Below are 22165 nucleotides of genomic sequence, written 5' to 3'. Positions count from 1 at the left end.
CAGACACATTTTATGGAAAATCCTTTCCTTAGGATTTTTTCTCCTGAGAAGCCTCAGGAATAAAATGTAACCAATGGTTATCTGCTGCTGTGGAATGCAACAGGTGCATCTGGGATTGGTCTCATGTGGTTGTTTCTAATTAATGGCCAATCACAGCCCAGCTGGCTCAGACTCTCTGTCCAAGCCACAAGCCTTTGTGATCATTCTTTCTTTTTCTATTCTTAGCTAGCCTTCTGATGCAATCCTTTCTTCTATTCTTTTAGTATAGTTTTAATGTAATATATATCATAAAATAATAAATCAGCCTTCTGAAACATGGAGTCAGATCCTCATCTCTTCCCTCATCCTAAGACCCCTGTGAACACCGTCACACTCCAGGACTGAGCACATCTTCCCAAACCTGTGCTTCCCAAAGCACTGCTAAACTCTACCCCAAGATCTACCACACCTTCCAAAAGCTGTGCTTCCCAAAGCACTGCTAAACTCTTCCCCAAGATCTACCACATCTTCCAAAAGCTGTGCTTCCCAAAGCACTGCTCAACTCTTCCCCAAGATCTACCACACCTTCCAAAAGCTGTGCTTCCCAAAGCACTGCTAAACTCTACCCCAAGATCTACCACATCTTCCCAAATTTGTGCTTCCCAAAGCACTGCTCAACTCTTCCCCAAGATCAACCACATCTTCCAAAAGCTGTGCTTCCCAAAGCACTGCTCAACTCTACCCCAAGATCAACCACACCTTCCAAAAGCTGTGCTTCCCAAAGCACTGCTCAACTCTACCCCAAGATCTACCACATCTTCCCAAATTTGTGCTTCCCAAAGCACTGCTAAACTCTACCCCAAGATCTACCACACCTTCCCAAATTTGTGCTTCCCAAAGCACTGCTAAACTCTACCCCAAGATCGACCACATCTTCCCAAAGCTGTGCTGGCAATCCTGGTGAGTATACAATGCTGTGTGCAAGGGGTTTCAGAGTGCACTTCAAGAAGGGCAAAGCAGGCTGTTTCATTGTCATTATCTGACTGTGATGTATCTGCTAGGAACACGTGTCTGCCTCTCTGCCAAGCTCAGCACTGAATTATTAAAATGGCTACATTTTCAAATATGACATATTAAAAGATCTACTTGCATTTAAGCAGGGCTAATAGAATGGGATGGCAAACTGCAACTCTTGAAATAGCTGTGTTTGGAAGCTGAAATGCTTGCAAGTGATCTGAAATGCACCTGACATTGCAATTACTGAGGTTTTTCATTTAAAGAAGGAAACAGGTACCCAGGCCACAGTGGGGTTTGAGACATCTGAGGGATGCTCTGGCTCCAAGCCCCCTGAGCTCTCCAGCCCCACTGAAGGCCAGGAGGGCTGGTTACCATTTTATCATGCAGCTTTTTTATATTTCTTAAACCAACGCTGCAAAGAAATGTTCTGTGAAACCATCCATAGTTTACAGCAAGACTAAGAAGAATTTCACTATTATCTGGCTTGTTCCAAACCACAAAAACCCCAGCTTGTCTACTGTAGGTCAGCAAAATCCTCCTTCAGGTTGCTGCCTCCTGATCTGCTCTTCAAATCCATTCTCCATTCCCACTCCAAGTCAATTCTGAAGTGAGCTGGATTTATTAAGCAAATTTAGGCATGCTATGGCTTTACCAGAAAGTGAAGGGACAAGCACTGATTTTTATAGGAAAAAAGCAAGATAAAAGCATTTATCTTTTGTTGTTAAATATACAGAAAAAAAAAATCAGTAAACAAAGACTTTACTGAAGAAGAGGAATTAAGAGGTGAGTTACACTGATAGCCTTTGGTAAAACTGCTCCCTGTCAAATGTGCAGTGCCCTCAGAGTGAGACACTGCTCCAGAAAGGAATCCTTGGAAAATGGTCCAATATCCCCAGGAGCTCCAGCACCACATTTATCCAACAGAACACAGACAGCTGACTGCACTCTATCCACCATCCAGCATTATATTTGAACCAAGTGTCAGGAATTATCACATTTCCAAGTACAAAAGTTCTTCTCCTTGGCTTAATTTCACTGGTTCCTTGATTGGCTGGACTTGGAGCAAAGCATGCAGCAGCTCTTCACATAGCACCCCTGCTAAAATGAAATAAGTGCCTGCTGATGGATGTATCCATCTGTGGTTTGTGTCAAAGAAAACCCCCAGGTTTAATGAACACTCAAAAACTTTCAGATCAAGTCTTCCTCCAAGACAATTCAAAATTCATCACTGCCTTATATTACATCTCATTTGATATTTTGGTTTTACCTTGTCACCAATCACTAATCAAAACCCACACTGGGTAAGCCACTGGGTCTGCTATCAAATAAGCAAAGACATATTTACACAATTAGCAGAGCAAAACATCTCTCCTCCCCTCTTTTATACAATTCTGCTTTTGTGTTCCTAAAGCAACAATCAAGCTACTCATTACCAGTCACTCAAATATAAATTAAAAATTCCGGAGAGGCTCAGTACCCAGCCAGAAATCTTGCACTGCATTAACAAGATAATTCACAATGAAGTCATCTTTCAGCATCTCAAGTAAATAGGTTCTCAGACTGAGAGAAATCCTCAATTTTTTAGGCATGGAAAAGTGGTGGGAAAAAAAGTTCTGGCAGAGTTAAAGAGAGGAAAGAGCTATAAATAAACCCATCAAATGGAACAGCTTTAACACATAACTTAGGAAGTTGGCCACAGGGACTTTTGCTAAAAAGGGAGGATGTCTGAGCCACAGTTTTCCTCCCACTGCTTAAATTTCTGTCTTCAGGCTGTATTAGCAGAGCAAGCATCCCTCCCATCCCTCCCACTTCAGCCTCAAGTTTCATTACCAACAACCTGACTAATCTTAGCTTGTGTTTGCAGGGTGCTTTAATGCCTGACAGAGCTCTGCAAAACACTTAACCAAATTATTTCCTCACTTTAGGAGAAAATGCAAGATAATTAGGGCAGGCCACAAAGGATGCACTTGGGGTAGCTGCTCCCTGAATCAGCCATGCTCACCAATATTTGTGGGTATTTCACCAGAAAACAGTGCCTTTATTAATCCCCCTGAGTGGCACTCAAATACCCACACCACGCCCAGACTAGTCCAACAGCCTGGGAACTGCAGGGAAATTGCATTTACTGCACTTACTCTTCTGGGTTTTTAGCTACCTAAAATCACCTCCTTGATTTTTCTCCAGGTCACTCCCATGATTTTAATCCTCAGCTTCCAATTTTGTGCTCCAAATACCAGTGCAGCAAGCCTGGATTCTAAACATCTCCTCATTTTCCCTAAATTTTCATCCAATATAAGCAAAAATAAGAGCAGAGGCAGTGGTGGCACAAAGGTATTTTTCAAAGGCAGAACAAATGTTTCAGATGACAAAAGGGAAGAGAAGCTTCAGACAGCAGAGAAAAGCAGCAGTGTCTGCCTGGGGAACAGGGAGTTTGTCCACTGCAGCAGAAAAATCCAAGTCTGAGCCTTTTTTTATCCACTGATTGATAGTGCACTGCAGAAAACTGGAGCAGACAGAGATTGGAATTCTTTCAGTTATATTAAAAAAAAGCAGCCATCCTCATCAAGATTTTCTACAAAATCATTTTCAATTAAAAACTTGCTGTCACCAGGATAATTTTGCCACATTGAATACTGGCTGAGAAAGGTTTTTGTGAGAGGTGCTGAGCAAGGGACCTGAAAGGATTTCTGCTCGGTGGTCAAGTTTATTTTCTTATTCAAATTAGTCTTTTTGTGACAGCCTAAGGAAGCTTCTTTTACTGTCCTTTCAGGACCAGCCACATTCAAAATGACAGCAGGGAACAAAGTCAAGATTCAGACAATACAAAAAGAGTTGGCTCAAGCTTTAGCCATAAAACTTCTGTGACAACCACTCTGCTGCCTCCAGGAAAAACTAGAGAGAAGTTCAGTATTGAAAAGAGGCACAAAACTACAAAGATTTTCTTGGTCTGTGTTCTGCCTTTAGAGTGCTAAACTCTGGCTGATCACAAGATTGTACACCTGAATTATGCACAGCTGAAAATAGCTGTTTACTGGGGTCAGGCTGCAAGTGCAGAGACTTCAGCTGTGCAGTTATATTTAGAGTAACAAAATGTTCATTAAGATCATCTCATTGGCAAGATCAGGGGCACAAAACCCCTGCTCTGCATTCAACAGCTGGTTTCTGCACAGACAAAACAATTCCTAGGATTTAGACACCTTGGAGTTAGGACAGCTTTTTCATACATTAATCATTTGCATAGTGATGCTCTTGTAAAATCAGTTCTTTACCAAAATGTAATAAAGCAGCATCATGTAAAGTGAAGGGCATTTGGTGCAAGCAGAATTAACACCCACCAAGCAAACATGAGCACAACTCCTACACAGAATGACAGGGACAGAGCTCTAGATTAGCTCTTGGGTTTATGTTTAATTACCCTGTCAAGGGCAGCCTCACTCATTTTTCCATCACAAAAGGGAGTTACATGAATGGATTTGTTACCAGAGACCACCCAAAATTTCTGCTGGAGGATGGCTCAGGGGGTTTGGGCTAAGGAACAGCAACAGTGACACCTAGTGCTGCTCTGGCTCCAAAATACTGATTACAGAAACGTCCCAGGCACTCAGTAAGTGCACACACAATTGTTTCTCCAGCTCAAACAACAGCATGAGTGACACTCCTCACCCAAATTCTGCTGGCAGAAAGCACCTACAGACAATGGCACCAAGGAGAAGGAGCTGCAGGGGACACTGAGCCAGCCCAGCACACCCAACACTGCACACAGCAATGCTCTCACCTGAGCAGCTGCACAGGAACACACACAACAAGTGCATGTCAAGTTTAAATACACTTCCATGCAAACTCATCCATAAAATACAACCCTTTATTCCAAAATGCAAATTTCAGGTGGCTATTAAGAAACTTACATGGAAATGATAATATATGAAAATTCTTTTAGTGATAGCAAGAGCTTCACAGGATACTCAAGTTGTGTTAATAATAAAAAATCTGATTTGACATATTTGAACAATCAAAGGCTCAGAGATTGCTCCTTGTTCAGCACCTGCAGGCACACCTGGCTTTGAGGTTTTCCAGCAGGGTTACACTGGTAACCTCTCTCTTCACCTCTGCAGAACCAAACAATCAGCACAGGGAACACACAACCTAACAGGGCTGGAATGCCAAAATACATCAAGGTGGTTTGAAACTGGCTGAGAGGAAAAAAGTTCTCAAAGTAAGCAAAAAAAAAAAAAAAAAAAAAAAAATCTGAGTTTTCCTAACCCTACTCATTTTTGAAGGCCTTTACACTGGAATCTGGTTGTCAAAACTCAGTTCAGTTTCTCCATCTCTTTAATGAAATCATCACTATTGCAGCCAGACTTTCTTTGACTCGAGGCTTCATTGGAATTCCTCTCCTAAACACCAACACAGACAGAAACAAAAGTGACATTGAAAAAAATTACCTGGGGTCACAGTTAGCTGAAAGTAATGGAGCTTGTTTGGGTCAGGAAAATTCACTTTACATGTACCTGTGAAGCAAAAGAATAATTTACATCAGAAATGAGCTCTCCACAGCTGGCTGCCATGAGGAGACAAGTCTGTCCTGGTTATTTTATCACCCACATTATTCAGCTTTTAGCCTCTTAACCCATCAAGCTGGCTGCTCCTTTTCTGGAGCCAAGGAGCTCAACAGTATCATAGTTATAAATCCTATTGGCCTGAAAAAACCTACCTAGAACTGTACACAAACCTAGTAAAGCACTCACATTGTAGTGACTGAAACCACACATTCTTCTGGTGTTTGTTACCCTGTAACAGAACTGAAAAAAGTTCACCTAAAATTACTCTCTGTAAATTCTCTATAACTGCCTTTAAGGAAGGCTTATATCTCAAATAAGATTCCAGGTCTAAAACCATATTATCTTGTCCCTTTTTTTTTTTTAGATAATTCTTAAAAAATTACTTTTCAAGAGTATTTTCACTATTAACAAAGACATCAGGTTACATCTGGAAGTGAAAAACCTGCAGGTTGACTTCATGTTCCCTGAGAGCTGAGCTATTTGCTGTGCCCCTAAATCACAATCTCCTGTTTTGAAAATGAGAGAATAAAGAAAAAAACACAAGTGAGGCACTAATTGCACCCTGGAGTCCCAGGAACCTTTTGGGCACTCGATGAAAGTTTTGCTGCCACTCCACAGCAATTAAAAACTGGAGGCAAATTATCAATACTCCTTCCAAAGGACACTAATGAGAGTCCAGCTCTCCACAGCCCCAGAAGAGGAAGCAACAGAGAAAAATCTGTTCAAGGCAGAGTGGTGGAGCTTTGCACAGTTACCAGTCAAAATGCTCATTTCAATGGTCCTTTCCCCCTTAAAATGGACACTATTAAATGTTATACTCACAAGGTAAATTAGCCTCAAGGTCTGCAACCTCTGTTGAAAGAAAAAAGAGAAACAAAACCATTATTTATACAAGCATAAAGCTCTTCTTCAAGTCCAAATTGGCAGATCTAATTTAAACCACCCCGTAAATCCAATTTTATTTAAAAATATAATTAAGCTGCAGTGGAAGTTTACCTTGAAATTTCTCTTTAAGCCACTCAATTCATTATTAAAAATGCTCATCTGCCCTACAGACATGGCAAATGTATCCTCCTTTGATGGGGAGCTCAGCTCTGCCACACAGAGCACTGGCATTTCCAAAGCACAGGTTTTGTCATTGATATTCACTCCTATTCAATTCAATTCTCCTTTTATTTATTTCCTGAGCTTAAAATTCATAAAGGAAAGGAAGCATCCTGATTCTGTTGCACAGCCCCTAGGAAATGAAGTTTGGAGGGTATTCCTAAGCCTGCCAAGTCACCTTTCCTGGAAGAACCCCTGCTTTTGTGTATTTTATTGAAATTTTACTTTCAATTTCTTAGGAACCAGATGCACCAAGGCATCTCCCTCTTTCCTTCTGAAGTCCTAGGAAATAAAACTGAGTATATTTTTGGCTTTTCCTGTGGTCTGATTTTCCTCTTCTAACTTTGCTTGCAGGCCTCCACAGACACAGCCCATTATTTATTTGGGCTGGCAATGTGCAAGATTTCAATACCAACTCTCAACAACACATCTGAAGAGAACTGTCACTCACAACTCCTGGCACTGAATCCAAACTTATCACAACTCTCACTAATTCTCCAGAACTCCTCCTGCCATCCATGCTCACCAAACCTGGCATTTCTGTGCAGTGCAATGATGTTTGTTTGATTTCCATTTCCCTTGTGCTTGGCACATCCTGCATCTCCAGCCTAATACACCAAGAGCAAAAACCACCAAACCACACTTACCTAAACAATTCACAATTTCACTCTTTTAAAATCCCATCTTTGCAGCCAGAGCTGATTTAACCAAAGCCAGGCACTGAAAGAGCCATGGTTGGAGCCATACTTTTGATAAAGAACTGTCTTTATAGAACACACACACACAAAAAAAAAGTAATTTCAGCTGTAATCAAGGACTTTATTTCAATTTTCCCTTCCTGGTTGATAAAAAAAAGTGACAACCAACCCCTGAAGGCTGCAGCTATGAAAACTTTTCCTGAGACTATTCCCTCACTCTTTTCTTTAAATTCACCAGCCTTTCATAGCAGCACACCAATCTTCACTGCAGTGCAGAGTTTGGGACCTGGTTCAATTATTTTAAAGTGTTGGCTGCTTTCCTTTATTGCTTTCTGTGCTGGTGTGATGTTCACCTCAATGAATCCTGCCTGGCCTTTGCTGATCCCAAAAAAGAGAGATATTGAAGGGCAGAGCATGCTCAGTGCCAGCAAGGGCTGAGCTGAGCAGCTCTGCCTCCTGCAAGGTTCAGCACAGAGTTGACAATCACCAGAATTCCTTTGAGGTGTGAAAATCCCCCGTGGTGTGTGCACACTCCTGTGTTTCTCTCTGCCTCGGCACAAGAATGAGTGGTTTTTCTGGTGAAAACATGAAAACAAAACGCTCACAGCCAGCAGAAGGCAGCACTGTGCTCCTTCTCTGAAGGTGTGCAAACAGGTGGGAATGCTGTGCTAATAAACCCACACTGAAGTTCTGGAAACAAAGACAAATGACCCAAAATTGAGGTTTCTAATGAATGCTGTGCTAATAAACCCACTAAAGTTTTGGAAACAAAGACAAATGACCCAAAATTGAGGTTTCTAATGAATGCTGTGCTAATAAACCCACACAGAAGTTCTGGAAACAAAGACAAATGACCCAAAATTAAGGCTTCTAATGAACTCTGCAACAAACCCCAAACTAAATGAAACAACTTCATGAAGCCAAAGAAGATCTGCATCAATAATTTGAACGTTTAAAGCAGCATCAAGTCAGGCAAAGAAGTTACTATTAACTGTGCCATATGAGCACACACTGGTGATTCCCCAATTAACAAGCACATTTAACAGCCAAAGCTCAGTGTTTGAGGGTTTCCCAAGTTCTGAGTCTCTTGGTGGTGACAGCAGTGACACTGGAACCATGTCTGTATGCTGCTGCTCCCAAAGCAAACATTTGGAGCAGAGCATTCAAGCTCCATTGAGATTCTGGTGCTTGAACTCCCCCATTTTCTGCATCAATCAATACCTCTGGCAGGAGCAGTGTGTAAGCAAACACCCCTGCCAACCCAGTTAACAGAGATTTGTAAACAAGCAAAGCATGGAAACGACAGAGCTCCACAGCACTGAACTGCCAAGAGCTCCAAAAGCTTCACTAAATTAAAGAACAAACCTTTTGCCAACCTATTTCCTCCATACAACACCTTACAAATATTTTTCAACCTATTCACTTTTACCACACAACACTTCTAACACTAACCACCCATTTTTTTCTCACAGTCCTACTACAATTCATCTTTCACAATTCTAATTCTCTAAGATATCCAGTCTTTTATAACCTTTATAAACGATATAATATAAAAAGAATATATATAATCTTTTTTAATATTATATAACCTATATAGATGTGTATATTATATACTTATTTTTTCTATAACCTTTTTTATTCACATTCTGCTTTGACCTAAAGGTGTAGGGCAAAAGTAAATTATCAGAATGGCTATGGGTAGCACTGACCAGAACATTTCTTTCCTACATAAAAGCATCTCCTGTCTGTGGTATAATGTCACTGCTGCAGTATTTTAAAAGATCATATTTTAAAACTTGTTAAAACTTATTTCTATTTCAATCTCTCTGAAGAATATCATCTCTATTCCATAACCTTCCTAAATCAACACACCTTACCTCAGTGTTAACATATATAGAAATATATAAGATACATACAAGTATCCAATTCTGTATAGACTTGAAAGTTTTAAAAATTCTTTACAAATCCATTTCCCACACAAACCAAAAGTTTTTCTGAGCTCCTCTTGCAAGAAATGACTGTCACTACAGCTGAACAGTGAAGAAAATTCAGTTTGAGTACTTTTCTTGGTCATTTTGTGGAGAACCTGCATCTGTGTCTCAATTCATGGCATTAAGATGAGGAGACAAGCAGAAAACCCAAGTGGCAGGAAACGTTCAGAATCCTGTTCTTGACCCAGCACACACCTGCTTGAACAGTTCCAAATCTACCTTAAACCATAAAAAAGGCTGTCATATTTTCTGAAAAATCCTCTTTGCCCAGCATTTCTCTCCTGGGAAGCTGAGAAGCCTCAGAGAAAAAGGAAAAAATAGCATTCTTTAATATAATATAGATCATAAAACAATAAATTAACTTTCTAAGAACATGGAGTCAGATTCATCTTCCCTTCCAACGACAGGGACTCCACAAAAAGTAAGGCTTAAACTTAAAGCCAGCACAAACACTGCAAGAGCTGGATGCAAACAGATTGTGGCTCAGCTCTCCTCTATTCCACGCTGCTCCTAAGCAGCCAGAGTTATTCATAAATGATTTCACCAACAATAACTCTCCCTGGCCATGACAGTTCTCCAGACAGAAACAGGAGCACTCCTGCTGTGTGTACAAGGTTTATGAATGCTCAGTGCACACACCACAACCCCACTGCTCTGCCCCCTCACCCTAAGTCAGAGTTTAGCAGTGCTTTGTTTACTGAGCCTTCCACAAAATCAGACTTTCTGCTTCATTTTGGAGCTGCAGTGTGGTTTTAAGTACACCAAATGAAAGCTTTACTTCCTCAAGTGACCATTCTCACCCACAGCAGTATTGCTTCTCTGGTTTTGGTCAAAAGCCCACTCTCCTGTTTAGGTCCTTCTTCAATTTACTTCTTTAACACTTCCAGAGATGAAGATTAAATACCTTGACATTAATAAAAATTCCATTTTCTAAGTACTAATTCTAATACTCTATTAATTCTGGAAATGCTGTTTGCCTCCTAATCCTTACCCAGTTATCTTTACAGCATTCCCTACTTAGCTCCTCTGAACTGTCCAGCCCAGTATAAGAATAAAAGTATTTCCTCCTCTCTCAACTTTCCTCTCCTGTTTTTGTGAGGAGGGATAGTACTATTTTTAAAGGCTTGAAGGAAGCAAATAAATGGTTTCTCTCATTTTTAGTTACAATGGATATTCACCTCACTTTCATCATCAGTTTCCCACTTCCATTCTCTCAGGCTTAACCAGAGGCACACACAAAATATTTTCTGGTTCCAGAAATGTAGTGGTAACAGCCACAGATATTGAACACAACCACGGAATAAAGCTTGTTAATTCATTTTCACATATATGTAAGTTATTTCAAACTGCCACAATCAAACTAAGAACATAAATGTGACAATATAAATATAGAAGTGAATGGTGAAGTTTCTGTGCACTACCAAAAATGCAGTGTAAGGGACAACCTTTGTGCTGCCATCCTGGATGCTCTCTATCTCCAATTCCCTTCAGCAGTCACCTTCACTACACAATATGAATCTTGGGTGTGTCCTCAGCCCTTTTTACATTTCAGAAAGGATTTGCCTTTCAAGCTCAGCACTGCATGCTCACCACGAGGAGCAGTCATGTGGCCCCTGCTCCCAGCTCAATGAAGTTCCCCTTGGAGATGAACAGGACATTAAAAATTGCCTCTGCAGCACAGAACAAAATGAAAGCTGCTGAAGCAATTGTGCTGCTTGCTCTATTTTCATTTGGGTACTAGGCTTACAGAATTAGGGCCTTACTCCCCAACTGAGCCTAGATGGAAATGCAGTGAAAACAGATGAGCAGATGAGTCACACAGAATTCTGAACAAAGCTGTGCTTTACTAGACCCTCTCTACAGCTGGAAAAGAATTTCCAAATGACTCAGAATTAATAAAGCTTTAGTGACAGAGAGATTTCTATTCATAATACATCCATAAAACAACCCAAGTGTCCTGAGACATGACTGATAGCTCAATCTGTGACAATGCTGGATGTGAGCAGTCAAAGGAACAACTGGAAGAAAAACCAACATAGGGCACCAGTATTTTAAGAGCAGCTTCTCTGAAGCCATACAATTGAGAGAAAAGTAAAAGGTAGTTGCAAAACAGTTCCAAAGCAGTTCCCAGCCTGATTTCTAGAAACAATTAGACTCTCTCAGGCATCACTTTATAAACAATAAGGTTCTCAGGCAGTCTTCCCATAACAAGCAAAACACCCTCTCTGGGAAAAGATGGCACCCTGGGAACAGATATGGAAGTTTTGGGAACCGTTCATATCACAGTGGGAACACTGGTTTTATTTTGTGTAAACAATCAACGGTATTGTAAAACAAAAGGAGTGGTTAGAGTTTTCTCTGTTAGCCTATCACAAACCTGGATTTTGGAATATGCATGAAGTTCGTTAACACTGTTATTTAAACTGGCTGATCTATCAATAAATCGAGTTCGATGCATCACAGGATGGTCGTTCTCCCCTCACTTCAACACTTCTCCCCAAAAATGGAAGTGGAACAAAGTAGAACAAAGCCTGTTTAACATGCATCCATCAATAAATTCAAGGTCAGTGCCTGACACATTATTTCAAACACCAACTGAGATGTTTCTTCACACCCATAGCACAAATAGCTATCATCCCTAATTTAGCACTTATTGTTCCTGTTTTCAGTTGATCTGTGCCAAGTCTTTAGAAGTTTGTAAGCATCACCTACACTTGTCAGTGGCTGGGTTGTGGTCACCACCTCAACCAAAGCAGAACTGATCTATGGATCAGGCAGAGGACAGACACAACTGAGGGCTGCAGGGCTGTCAGTGTGACAACACATCCTTAGAGACCTGTACTGGACTCTCCATCAGCACAAACAAGGCTGTCTGCAATTTATCTCCAGAAAAAAAAAAACAGGCACTGTGTGTGTCTGGCCAACAGCCTTAGCAAAGCTGGCAGACATCTGTCTGTCTGCAGGATTTATTAGATGGTCCCCCATTTACTGGGGAGCAGGGACAGGACAGTGGTCCCTCCCCACTGGCACAACACTCTGGGCCTTTTCCCATCTCCTCCTCCTCCTCCCTTGCTGAAGGCTAGGATTTCTCTTCTTTTAGGCAGGAGAGATTATCTCCTGATTTGTGACTGATGGAGCCTTTCCCCTGTTCTGCCACTGGCATCTGTTTGTAACTCCAGCCAAAATGGGCACAAGTGACAAGTTCTACTTGCTGCTGCCTTTGGGATGCAGTGCAACACCTGAGCTCAGCTCTGACAGCTCCACAGACCAGCAGTGAAAGCACTGGTGCTGCTCCAGCTGCAGCATCGTCCCTGCTGTGTGCACACCTGCAGCAGGCTCTGCACTCCTGCCCAAACTCATTCCTGCCATCTCTACATGACACAGCAACACCTTCAGCAGCACAAGTTCACTCCTCTCAGTCTCTGCAGCTGATCTGTCTCAAAGTGCTGAAGCAAATTCCAGAAACTTTGGTAAACAAATGGTTGACATTTAGCTTGAGCAGCTTAAAAGAGAACATCCCCAAAAAGCCTTTCCCATTCCTGTCCCCTGTCACTTCCAGCAGTGACACTGGAATGATCTGCTTCTCCTGCCAGTCCCACTTCAGCCAGGAATCACCCTCAGCACACTGACAGCTCTTCTGGGAGAGCACCATGATTGTGGGGCTGCATCCCCAATCCCAGCAATCCCTACCAGGCCCTGGCCTTTGCACAAGAGCTGTGGTGAATGAAGCACTCCTGAACTGCACCAGGAACTCTGCTGCCTGGACAAGGTGGGAGATGGGAGCAGGAATCATCAGTCATTCCCTGAAGGCTTTTTTAACATTCCTTAGCTGAATTACAGCCTGAAAGAAATGCTATCATTCCCACTTGAATTTCAGAAAATTCCAGTAATCCCAAAAAGGTATTTACAAGATTATTCCATTGATTCTGGGGGGGAATTTTTAATATGTATTCCCATGTGTACATACATTTCCATACATGTGTGGGTTATCTTTGCACATTTGTGTGCATATCTATATCTATTTGTCTATGTGTGTGCATTGACCTGAACACACTATAAAACTGTATATATCTTATTATCTTGAATCTACACTATGTTTATAGATCACTAATAATTAATATGACACTCAAGTGCTTTTATGATTAAGTTCTGTTAATTCTTTTAGATATAACTGTTGAGCCCAAGCCTGAGACTCCTCCCTGAGGAGTTCAGAAGGGAAGGGATTTCACTCTGAATGACTCAACCAAGAGTTTCCTTTGCCTTCTCCCCTTTCCTTTTTTCATTCCAGCCTCTGCATGTATCACTCTAAACTGACTCTAACTTGATTTTCCTTCACCTGCATTACCTATGCAGTAAGCAGGATGCCTACCAACCTTTGTTGTGCCTTTGCAGATTTCTATTAGAGCACATTTTCACCAGTCCCTTTAATGGTGACTCTCTAAGTGACCTACAGCACTCACTTCCATGCACAATAACCTCGGGATCCAGCACTCAATACTTGTTTAGATCCATGTGAGCACTGACCTGCTTTTAACATTTGTCAGACTGGGACTCATTCAATACTCAGTTTGAACTCAGTTAGTTTAAATACTTAGTTTTACTTAGTTTTTTGTTGTTAAATAGCTGGTTTGCTATCACAGCCACAGCAAATAAAATTACAATGTCAATACAAATTTTCTACAGATTACATTCTTTTCCTCCCCTGCACACTTGGGTATGGTTTTGAAAAACATGACTACTCTAAGGACAGAGTAAAATCTAAAACTTCTTTGCCCCCTCACATAAAGAATATTTATTTCACACTGCTATCTCCCCCTCAAGTCTATACCTGTGGCTTAGGGAAAATCTCAGATTTTACATATTTAGTAATTTGGCTTTGTGCTTAGCCTGGTTAAAGAGCTTATTTCTGCTGCCTGAATCATTCCCCCTCAGAACTGAAATGAGGATTTCCAAATTGGAAGTGTAAGAGTGATACAATCATGATTTAAAGCATGTAAAACTTCCCTGTCCTTAAACAATACAGGGAGAAAATTGTGGATACAACATTCCCACAATCCAGCTGAGGAACTCCCAGTGCACTGAGGCAGCAGTGACACCTTGCTCCAGGTATGTGACAGAATTTACCCTAATTTAGAAAAAAAAACATATGCAGGGCTAGTTAGGTAATATCAGCCTGGCAATGACAGCCAGGTCAGCCTCAAATCATCCTGAAACAGGAACAGGAAATGTGGATTTCCTCTGACTGGCAGGAATCCCAACAGTGGCAGCCTAAACATCAACAAAAGAGTATTTGCTACTGGAGATTTTCAGCAGAAACTTCAATTAAACAACACATTCCTTTGCCACTAACATTCAGCTATCACCAGAGGGGCTGAACCTGACTTTAAATCCACAGTAAGTGCAAGCTGTCAGCACCTATGGATTTTTACATATAATATTATCTATGCTACAAAAAAAAAAAATTAAGTGCAGGAAAGAGCTGCCCCTGATTTAACAATAAAATAGTTTCATTATTGTCTCATTAAATACTCCATTTACCCACAACTGCCAAGCAGCAGGTCTGGGGCTTCTTTTCCACCAGCTAGTAAAAAGCTACAGTGCCCTTCCTGAAGCACAGCACACTGCAGTACAATCACTGCTTTACTACTCACAACTTCACACTCAACTTCTAGTGACTCCAGGCCTAGAAGAATCTCACACTGCACTGCTTTTTGAAATCTTTTTAAAGTGTGCTGCCTCTCACCTGCGCCATTAAAACCCCCAAAACACTGTTGTGACTTTCAGGATGTTTTTTTCCTGTGACAGGCAGTTATGGTTTGCTCAAAAACCACTTTCATACCAAAGCAAATATACTTCTGTTGACAATCTCCTCCTCTACATCCAGTGCCACTTATGTGACAATTTTTTATCATGTTTTAATTGATGATGGACTAATTTCCAAGAGAGTAAGGGGAACTAATTTCCAACAGAGTAAGGGGGACATTTGTTTTGATTTTCATTATTCAATAAAAATAAGTGTCCTATTGTCATCACAATGGGTCCCCAGCCAGGTAATAATTGCCTTAGACCCCATGTATTTCAGAAGGCTAATAATCATTTTCTTTATTAAGAAACCCATTGCTTTTTCATACCCTAGTTGACTACAGGTGGACTGGACCTAACTGGTCCTTCAATTAAACCACCATCACCATTGGCTAATTAAGAAGCCACCCTTTGGTAAGCACATCTCCATAACACATTCCACATGTTCACAATACCAGGTGCAGCAAGTTAAGGTAACAAATGTTTGTAATACTTTTCTTTGAGCTTTTCACAGCCTTTCCCACAACGATACCATGGAAAGTTGTCTCTTTGTGACCAGACAGCTGCTGCAATATCAAACAGATAATTTCAGAAATACCTGTGGGAACTTACAGGCAACATGATGCTGTTTCTGGCAGCACAGCCAGAAGCAGCAAAGCCCAGCACATCTCCCTGTGCCCCCTCACCTTTAACGAGCAGCTTGTCCCGCACGGACACCCTGCGAGTGGAGTCGGACGCCGCGCTGGGCGCTCGGGGGCCTCTGACGCCGTCATCCCGCTTCAGCTTGCTTGCCAGAGTTAGCATCACTGCTGCTGCCACCTGAAACACAGGGCAGGGACAGGGACAGTCACCTGGGGCAGGGGGAAACACCTCAGGGCTGCTGGAACGCCCCAAGTTTGGCTTTTGTATTTTGCAGATCCTCTGCGGCTTTAGTGCGTAACTCAGAGCTGCGTATTAAATGTGATCAAGCTCTCTTCACAGGGCAGGCAGACAGAACAATCCTGCTGCAGCTTGTCCAAGTGAGAGTGAGAGATTTTAAAACCACAAAATTCAGGGAGCTAGAAAGAAAGTTAGGCTTAGCAGGCCCTGGTAAATGTTAGGCCTTGTGTTCACTAGATGCTGTGAAACTGCACCTGTGTAATCAGGATATGATAAGCGATACGATTGTTAGATGGGATGAACGTTTAGTAATTAGATGCAATTATTGTTTAGTCATAAGAAGAATCATGAGAAAGGGGCTTGAGGGGGATTATGAGAAAGCCATGCTTGGATGAAATCAATGTATTCAACAGAACAAAGTAATTTTGATATTAATATTTAAGTTATATAACGATAGAATATAAAACATCATGATGGGGGTTCATCCCAAACCCACGCTGGAGTCAGATTGGGGTTTGTCTACCCCAGACACCCAGAGCTCTCCAATTAAAGCACCTGCGTTAATCATTCCCTGATTATGTGTTCCTGAGCAACAACAAGGACAAATGTTACAAGCTCCAGGCCCAAAAAGTATAAACAATGTGGGCTGAAGAGAGGAAAACAAGGAGGGGGGGACTTCACAGCCTAAAGCTGTAATTGGACAGTTAACTCCAATATGCAAATGGAGCAGAACTTATAAAACTTACTAATAAAACTACACACTTGTAATCTTACTGTTATTAATTAATTTTGGAAACTTTTTCTACTGTCTTAGGTCAAATATAGTATTTCTGGGGTCTGTGCCCTTCAGCACAGAAAGTTTAAGATTCTCAGTATTTAGGATTCCAACATGAGACCCCGTCACCAGTTGTCCATTTTGTGCCCATTCTGGATTCACCTGGGCTGGGCTCTTGTGCTGCCCAAGGTGGATCCATGGAGGAAATCCTTTTAATAAATCCCTGCTTTATTCTTTAACTCTGGCCAGCCTGTGTTCCAGGTCAGAGCTGAATAAAGGAGTGAAGGATGATCACAACAGGTGAATAAAGGTGGGGATGTCCTCGGCACCTGAGCAATGAGCTCGTTGGGCTGGGAGCACTGAGGGAGGTGCCGAGAGCAAATTCAGTTTTCTGGAGAGAGGTCAGGCTTACATCAGTGTTCACACCCCCACCTCACTGCCTGACACTGCTCCTGCTAAAAAAACAGCTGTGAAAATCCCCCCACTCTCCTGCACACACTCACAGCTGCCTCCTGGCTGGCCAAAAGGGGAAAAAAAACAAAAAGGAGAAAGGGGAGGGATTCCTGGAACAACTCTCTGACTAGGAAGTGAGCTTTGAGACAGCTCCCAGGGCACAGGAAAGGGATTGAGGCTGCAAACTGCACGTCCCACAGGGCAAAAACCTGACACACAGAGACCAGACAAGTGAAATGAAGAGTTGCTTCTGCCGGGCCAGCCATCCACTCCAGAAAATAACCACACTGCTGAATTAATTACAGTGAAAGGTGCTCAGAATGCCAAAGCCATGAAGCCAAAACATCCGATCTGTCACGGCCTCATTTGTTTTGCTGCTACTCCCAGTTGAAGGCAACTCCTCCTTTTTGAATATTTTGGCTAAAACCAACACAATGCTGACAAAACCCAAACCCTTCAGGCCCCCCAACAGCTAAAATGGGGGGTACAGCTACTGCTTATTCTTTAAATCATATTAATTAATTCAACCAAATAAAAGGGGGGAAAATGCAAAAAGCCAGGGTATAATCTTTAGGTGGAAGTTGAGAAAAGCTTAACAGAAAAGCGAGCAACAAAGCTTAAAAATAAATAAATAAATAAATAAATAATATATTTCACAGCAGTCCCTAACAGCAGGAAACTCTGGTGAGATCTACAAGAAGGTCAAGCTCCCTGACGCTGACAAGTGATGTGTGTGTCAGCTCCGAGATTTATGTTCAAAAACTAAAGTACAGCGCGGGGTGAATGTAAAATGCAGCTGGCTCGACCGAAACAAACTGCAGGATTTACCCCGGAGGAAGAAAGAATAAGCAGAACAAAACAGTCCCTTTTTCCCCGGAGAAGGAAGAAACAACAGCTGCTCAAAAAAAAAAAAAAAAAAAAAAAAAAAAAAAGTTAAAAATTTAAGAAAAAAAAAAAGAGGGGAGTAGGGGTCTGAAATGTAATGAACGCAGCCACAAATTACAACAAAAGAGAAAAAAAAAAAAAAAACATTGAAAAAAATGCCTGTAAGCTGCAGACCAGCTGTTCCCTCAGAAATAAGAAATACCCCCATCTTTTAGGCGCTGATTTCAAAGAAATTCAACTTCGATGAACATTAAATACTTAAATACCTTTACAACTTGTCCCGAACAAGCAGGAAACCTAAGAGGAGCCTGACCAATGTGGAAAAGAAATAATTCACTTCGGCTGCACCCCAAATTTTAGTGAAACCCAGCAAGAAAGCACTCTGAAACCGCCGGTAAGGCTTTGCAGAGGAGGAAGGGAGAGGTGCTGTGTAGATTTCTGAGGAAGGGAATTCTGGGATTTCTGGGAAGGGAAAAGTCCGGGGAATTCTGCAGCTCCCCGGAGCCGGGGCAAGGCACGGGGCTGTGGGGCCGGGGGACCCCGCCGGGAGCGAGGCCTGGCGGGCCGGCAGATACGGGGACAGCGGGAGCGGCCAGGCCCGAGCCGGGGGCTGAGTGAAGCGGGACAGCCCTCACGTACCTGAGCGAGGCGTCAGGGCCCGGCAGCCGCGGCCAACACCATCCCCGGCGCCGGCCCGGGGCAGCGGCAGCGGCGGCGGCAGCGGCTCCTCCTTCCTCCTCTTCCTCCTCCTCCCTCAGCCGAGATCTCGCGAGAGCGCAGGCGGGGCAGGGCAGTGCCCCCGCCGCGATCTCGCGAGAGTTTGGCAGGGCGGCGGGGAGGCCGTTATCCGCCGGGAGGGCGGCGCCATGTTGGCGCTGCCCCGAGGGAGCGCCCCGGTGTGGCGGCGCTGCCCCGAGGGAGCGCCCCGGTGTGGCGGCGCTGCCCCGAGGGAGCGCCCCGGTGTGGCGGCGCTGCCCCGAGGGAGCGCCCCGGTGTGGCGGCGCTGCCCCGAGGGAGCGCCCCGGTGTGGCGGCGCTGGCCCGAGGGAGCGCCCCGGCGTGGCGGCGCTGCCCCGAGGGAGCGCCCCGGTGTGGCGGCGCTGCCCCGAGGGAGCGCCCCAACGTGGCGGCGCTGCCCCGAGGGGCCCCTCAGCGGCAGCCGCAGTGCCTGAGGGGGAGCTGGTGTCGTTGGAATTAGCTGTCCCCAGGCCGAATTTTATCACTTTTTGTAAAGGAAATTACAGAATCTTTAAGGTTACGAAAGATCTCTGAGATCACCGAGTCCAACCTTTGACTGATCTTCACCATCACTGAGTGTCCCGTACTTGAACACCTCCTGGTTCCTCGTTTTAGGAACAAGTAATTCCTTAAACACGCCCAGGGATGGTGATCCCACCACCTTCCTGGCGAGCAATTTCCAATAAATTCCATTTTTTCCTGTCCCCTCACACTGCTGTGAAAGGGAGGCGATTCAGCCACGATAGAAATTAATGCTGAGTTTACGGCAAATAGGAACACACCAATAGGGAGAAAAAGCAGTGATTGTGTGGAAAAACGGCAATCACTTGGTTTTAAAAATTTTTAAAGTTTAATCGTAATAAAAGGGTTACAAAAATAGTAATTCAATTAGAGTAATAATAATTTGAACAATTTTAATTAGGACAATATGAGACAATAGAAACAAAGAGTTACGGACAGTCTGGGTACCTTTTTCTGGGCAAAATAAGCCCAAAAAAGGACCCACGTTAACAGAGGATTAACCCTTAAAAACAATAACCTGTTGCATATTCATACACCTCATACATGGTGCATAAATTCCATTCAGACACAGCATTCTGTCTGGTCAGTGTCAACTTCTTCCTCTGAATACCAACAGCATCTTCATGGCTGAGCAAGGCAGGCAGGAGTTTGTTTCTTCTGATAATGGGGCAATAAATTCTCTTTCTCTGAAAGATTCAGGTGTCCTGTGGCTGCTATGTCAGTGCGAGTCCTTTCTTTTAGAAAAAAGTATCCTACATAGCATAGTTTCTATTTTAACGTGTTATAACCTACAACTATATTTACCACACTACTTAAGAGAATTAATACAGCATTACTTTCTAATACAACACATATAATATTCACTTGAATATTTGCGAAAAACCAATCATAAAATATGCATTTTTCACAGATTTTCAGGGGGACTTCAGGAGCACAGCTTAGCCAGGCTGCAGTGTTTGCCTTGATTAAGGCAAATCTACTATTAATTAAATCTACCATTAATTAAATTAAATTAAATTAATCTACTAATCTACCCAAATTAATCTACTATTTCTACATTCCAGCAGCAGATGAGTGGAGGACAAGAGAATCAGATGGAATAATAAGATCAATATGCAACAGTCAATCAATATGCAACAGTCAATTACAACTCACTATTTAAATTTTTTATAAAAGTTTATTAAGGGATAAAATGGATAAAATCCAGTGCTGGGGTGCTTGGCTATTTGCCAAAATAAAAAAATAAACAAAAACTTCAACCATGTTCTCTATAAACTGTTACATTACAGGGGATACATGCATATTCATAAGAGTTTATACATATTCCAACATTCCTTTGAGTTTAGATGTTCTTTTGCTTGGTTTTAACCTTTGACTTGTGCTCATGCTATCTTGTAGATTAAACTAATATATTTTATTTCTTCTTGTGGTTCCATTCTGTTGTATTTTCACTCCCTGATAATGAGGGTTAATAAATTCTTTTACTTGGTGCTCTGGTTTCGGTTTCTGTTATCTTGTCTTTCAGATAAGATAGTCCCTAATGTGGGAAATCCCTTAATTATTTTACACCATTTTCTGAGCTAGTTACATGTAAAAGCATTTTAACATTTCACAGTCTATTATGCTACAGTCTAAGATAGTGTATATTACACTACTATTTATAAAAGCTATACATGAATGACAGATTATACTACATCAGCAGCAGTAATTACAAATTGTACTATATCAGGATTTTTGTGATCAATAATAACTTGCAAAAGCTAATACATAAATGCAAAAGCCAATAACTTTATTTGTTATTTCTAACATCAATCAAATAGAAATATAAATCATATAGAAGCACAAGTCCATGTGATGGAATCTGTGTAAAAAATTATCATTAAGAGTGTATTTAGTAATGGAGAGTGAATACTTGGGTGTTATACTAGACTGCACAAAAACTTGAGAAATTTTCACAGTTCTGTTAAAGCTGTAAAACAGGTGCATAAACTTAAGTTCTTCCACTAAATAAGGGAACCAAAACTTAGCCATGAAAGCAGCACCCAGCTCAGAAGGCAGAGCTGGAAACATGGGAATTTTGGCAGACAGCTACTGAAATAAATACTCGCTGCAACCTAAACATTCACTGCAGTGATACCACTGCCTGTTCCCCAAGAACAAACTGGCACTGAGCTTACTGAAATCCGGTTAAACCAGCACAGGGCTGCTGCTCAGAGCCCTTTCTTCCTTCTTAGGCTTTTCCCTCCAGATCCATGTATTGTTTGGATAACTCAGCTTTGGATGTCCTAGAAACATCCTCCTCTCATCGATGCTGGCTGTAGGTAGGGAATCCCAGAGAGGGATTTCTCAAAAGCCTTCAGAAGCAAAGGGTGAAACTGGGAGCAGGGCCAGGAGGTTGTGGCTGCATTTCTCTTCCAAGGATGTTTTCTGGGAATCAAAGCAAGGAACCTCAGAGAAAGAAAAAATTCTTATCTCATTTGCTGCGCCTGTGTTGTACCAAAGTGGAATGCATTGTGGAAGGCTGTTTACCTGAATGCAATTGGCGATTGGATTCTGGTGTGAGTGTTTTGATTCACTGGCCAATTGTATCCATGTGTGTGTGTCGGGACTGCCAGCTGACAGCCACGAGATTCTGGGCAGCTGAGTGCTTGGCAGATTTATAGGGTAATATAATATAGAATAACATAGTACAATATAATAAAGTAATTAATTAGCCTTCTGATAAGATGGAGTCCTCATCGTCATTTCTCCCCTCGTGGCATCT

At 42.2% G+C, this 22165-nt stretch overlaps 1 protein-coding gene across 1 annotated transcript in view; it reads right to left on the bottom strand.

Moving 5' to 3' along the window:
- Positions 1-18868, bottom strand: part of UBE2F (ubiquitin conjugating enzyme E2 F (putative)) — a 61808-nt gene extending 42940 nt beyond the window's left edge. Inside the window, exons 1-4 of the mRNA XM_063162669.1 lie at positions 18782-18868; positions 15837-15969; positions 6378-6407; positions 5439-5504 (exon numbers count right to left, since the gene is read on the bottom strand). Of these exons, the coding sequence (XP_063018739.1) occupies positions 5439-5504; positions 6378-6407; positions 15837-15954 (214 nt within the window). The 5' untranslated portion in view covers positions 15955-15969; positions 18782-18868. The remainder of the gene's footprint in view (positions 1-5438; positions 5505-6377; positions 6408-15836; positions 15970-18781) is intronic.
- Positions 18869-22165: the final 3297 nt, after the last annotated feature.

The sequence above is a fragment of the Melospiza melodia genome, chromosome 8, assembly GCF_035770615.1.
Source record: "Melospiza melodia melodia isolate bMelMel2 chromosome 8, bMelMel2.pri, whole genome shotgun sequence".
NCBI classification, from domain to species: domain Eukaryota; kingdom Metazoa; phylum Chordata; class Aves; order Passeriformes; family Passerellidae; genus Melospiza; species Melospiza melodia.
Note: the sequence above shows the minus strand (reverse complement) of the source record. Positions and strands in the feature narration are given on the sequence as shown.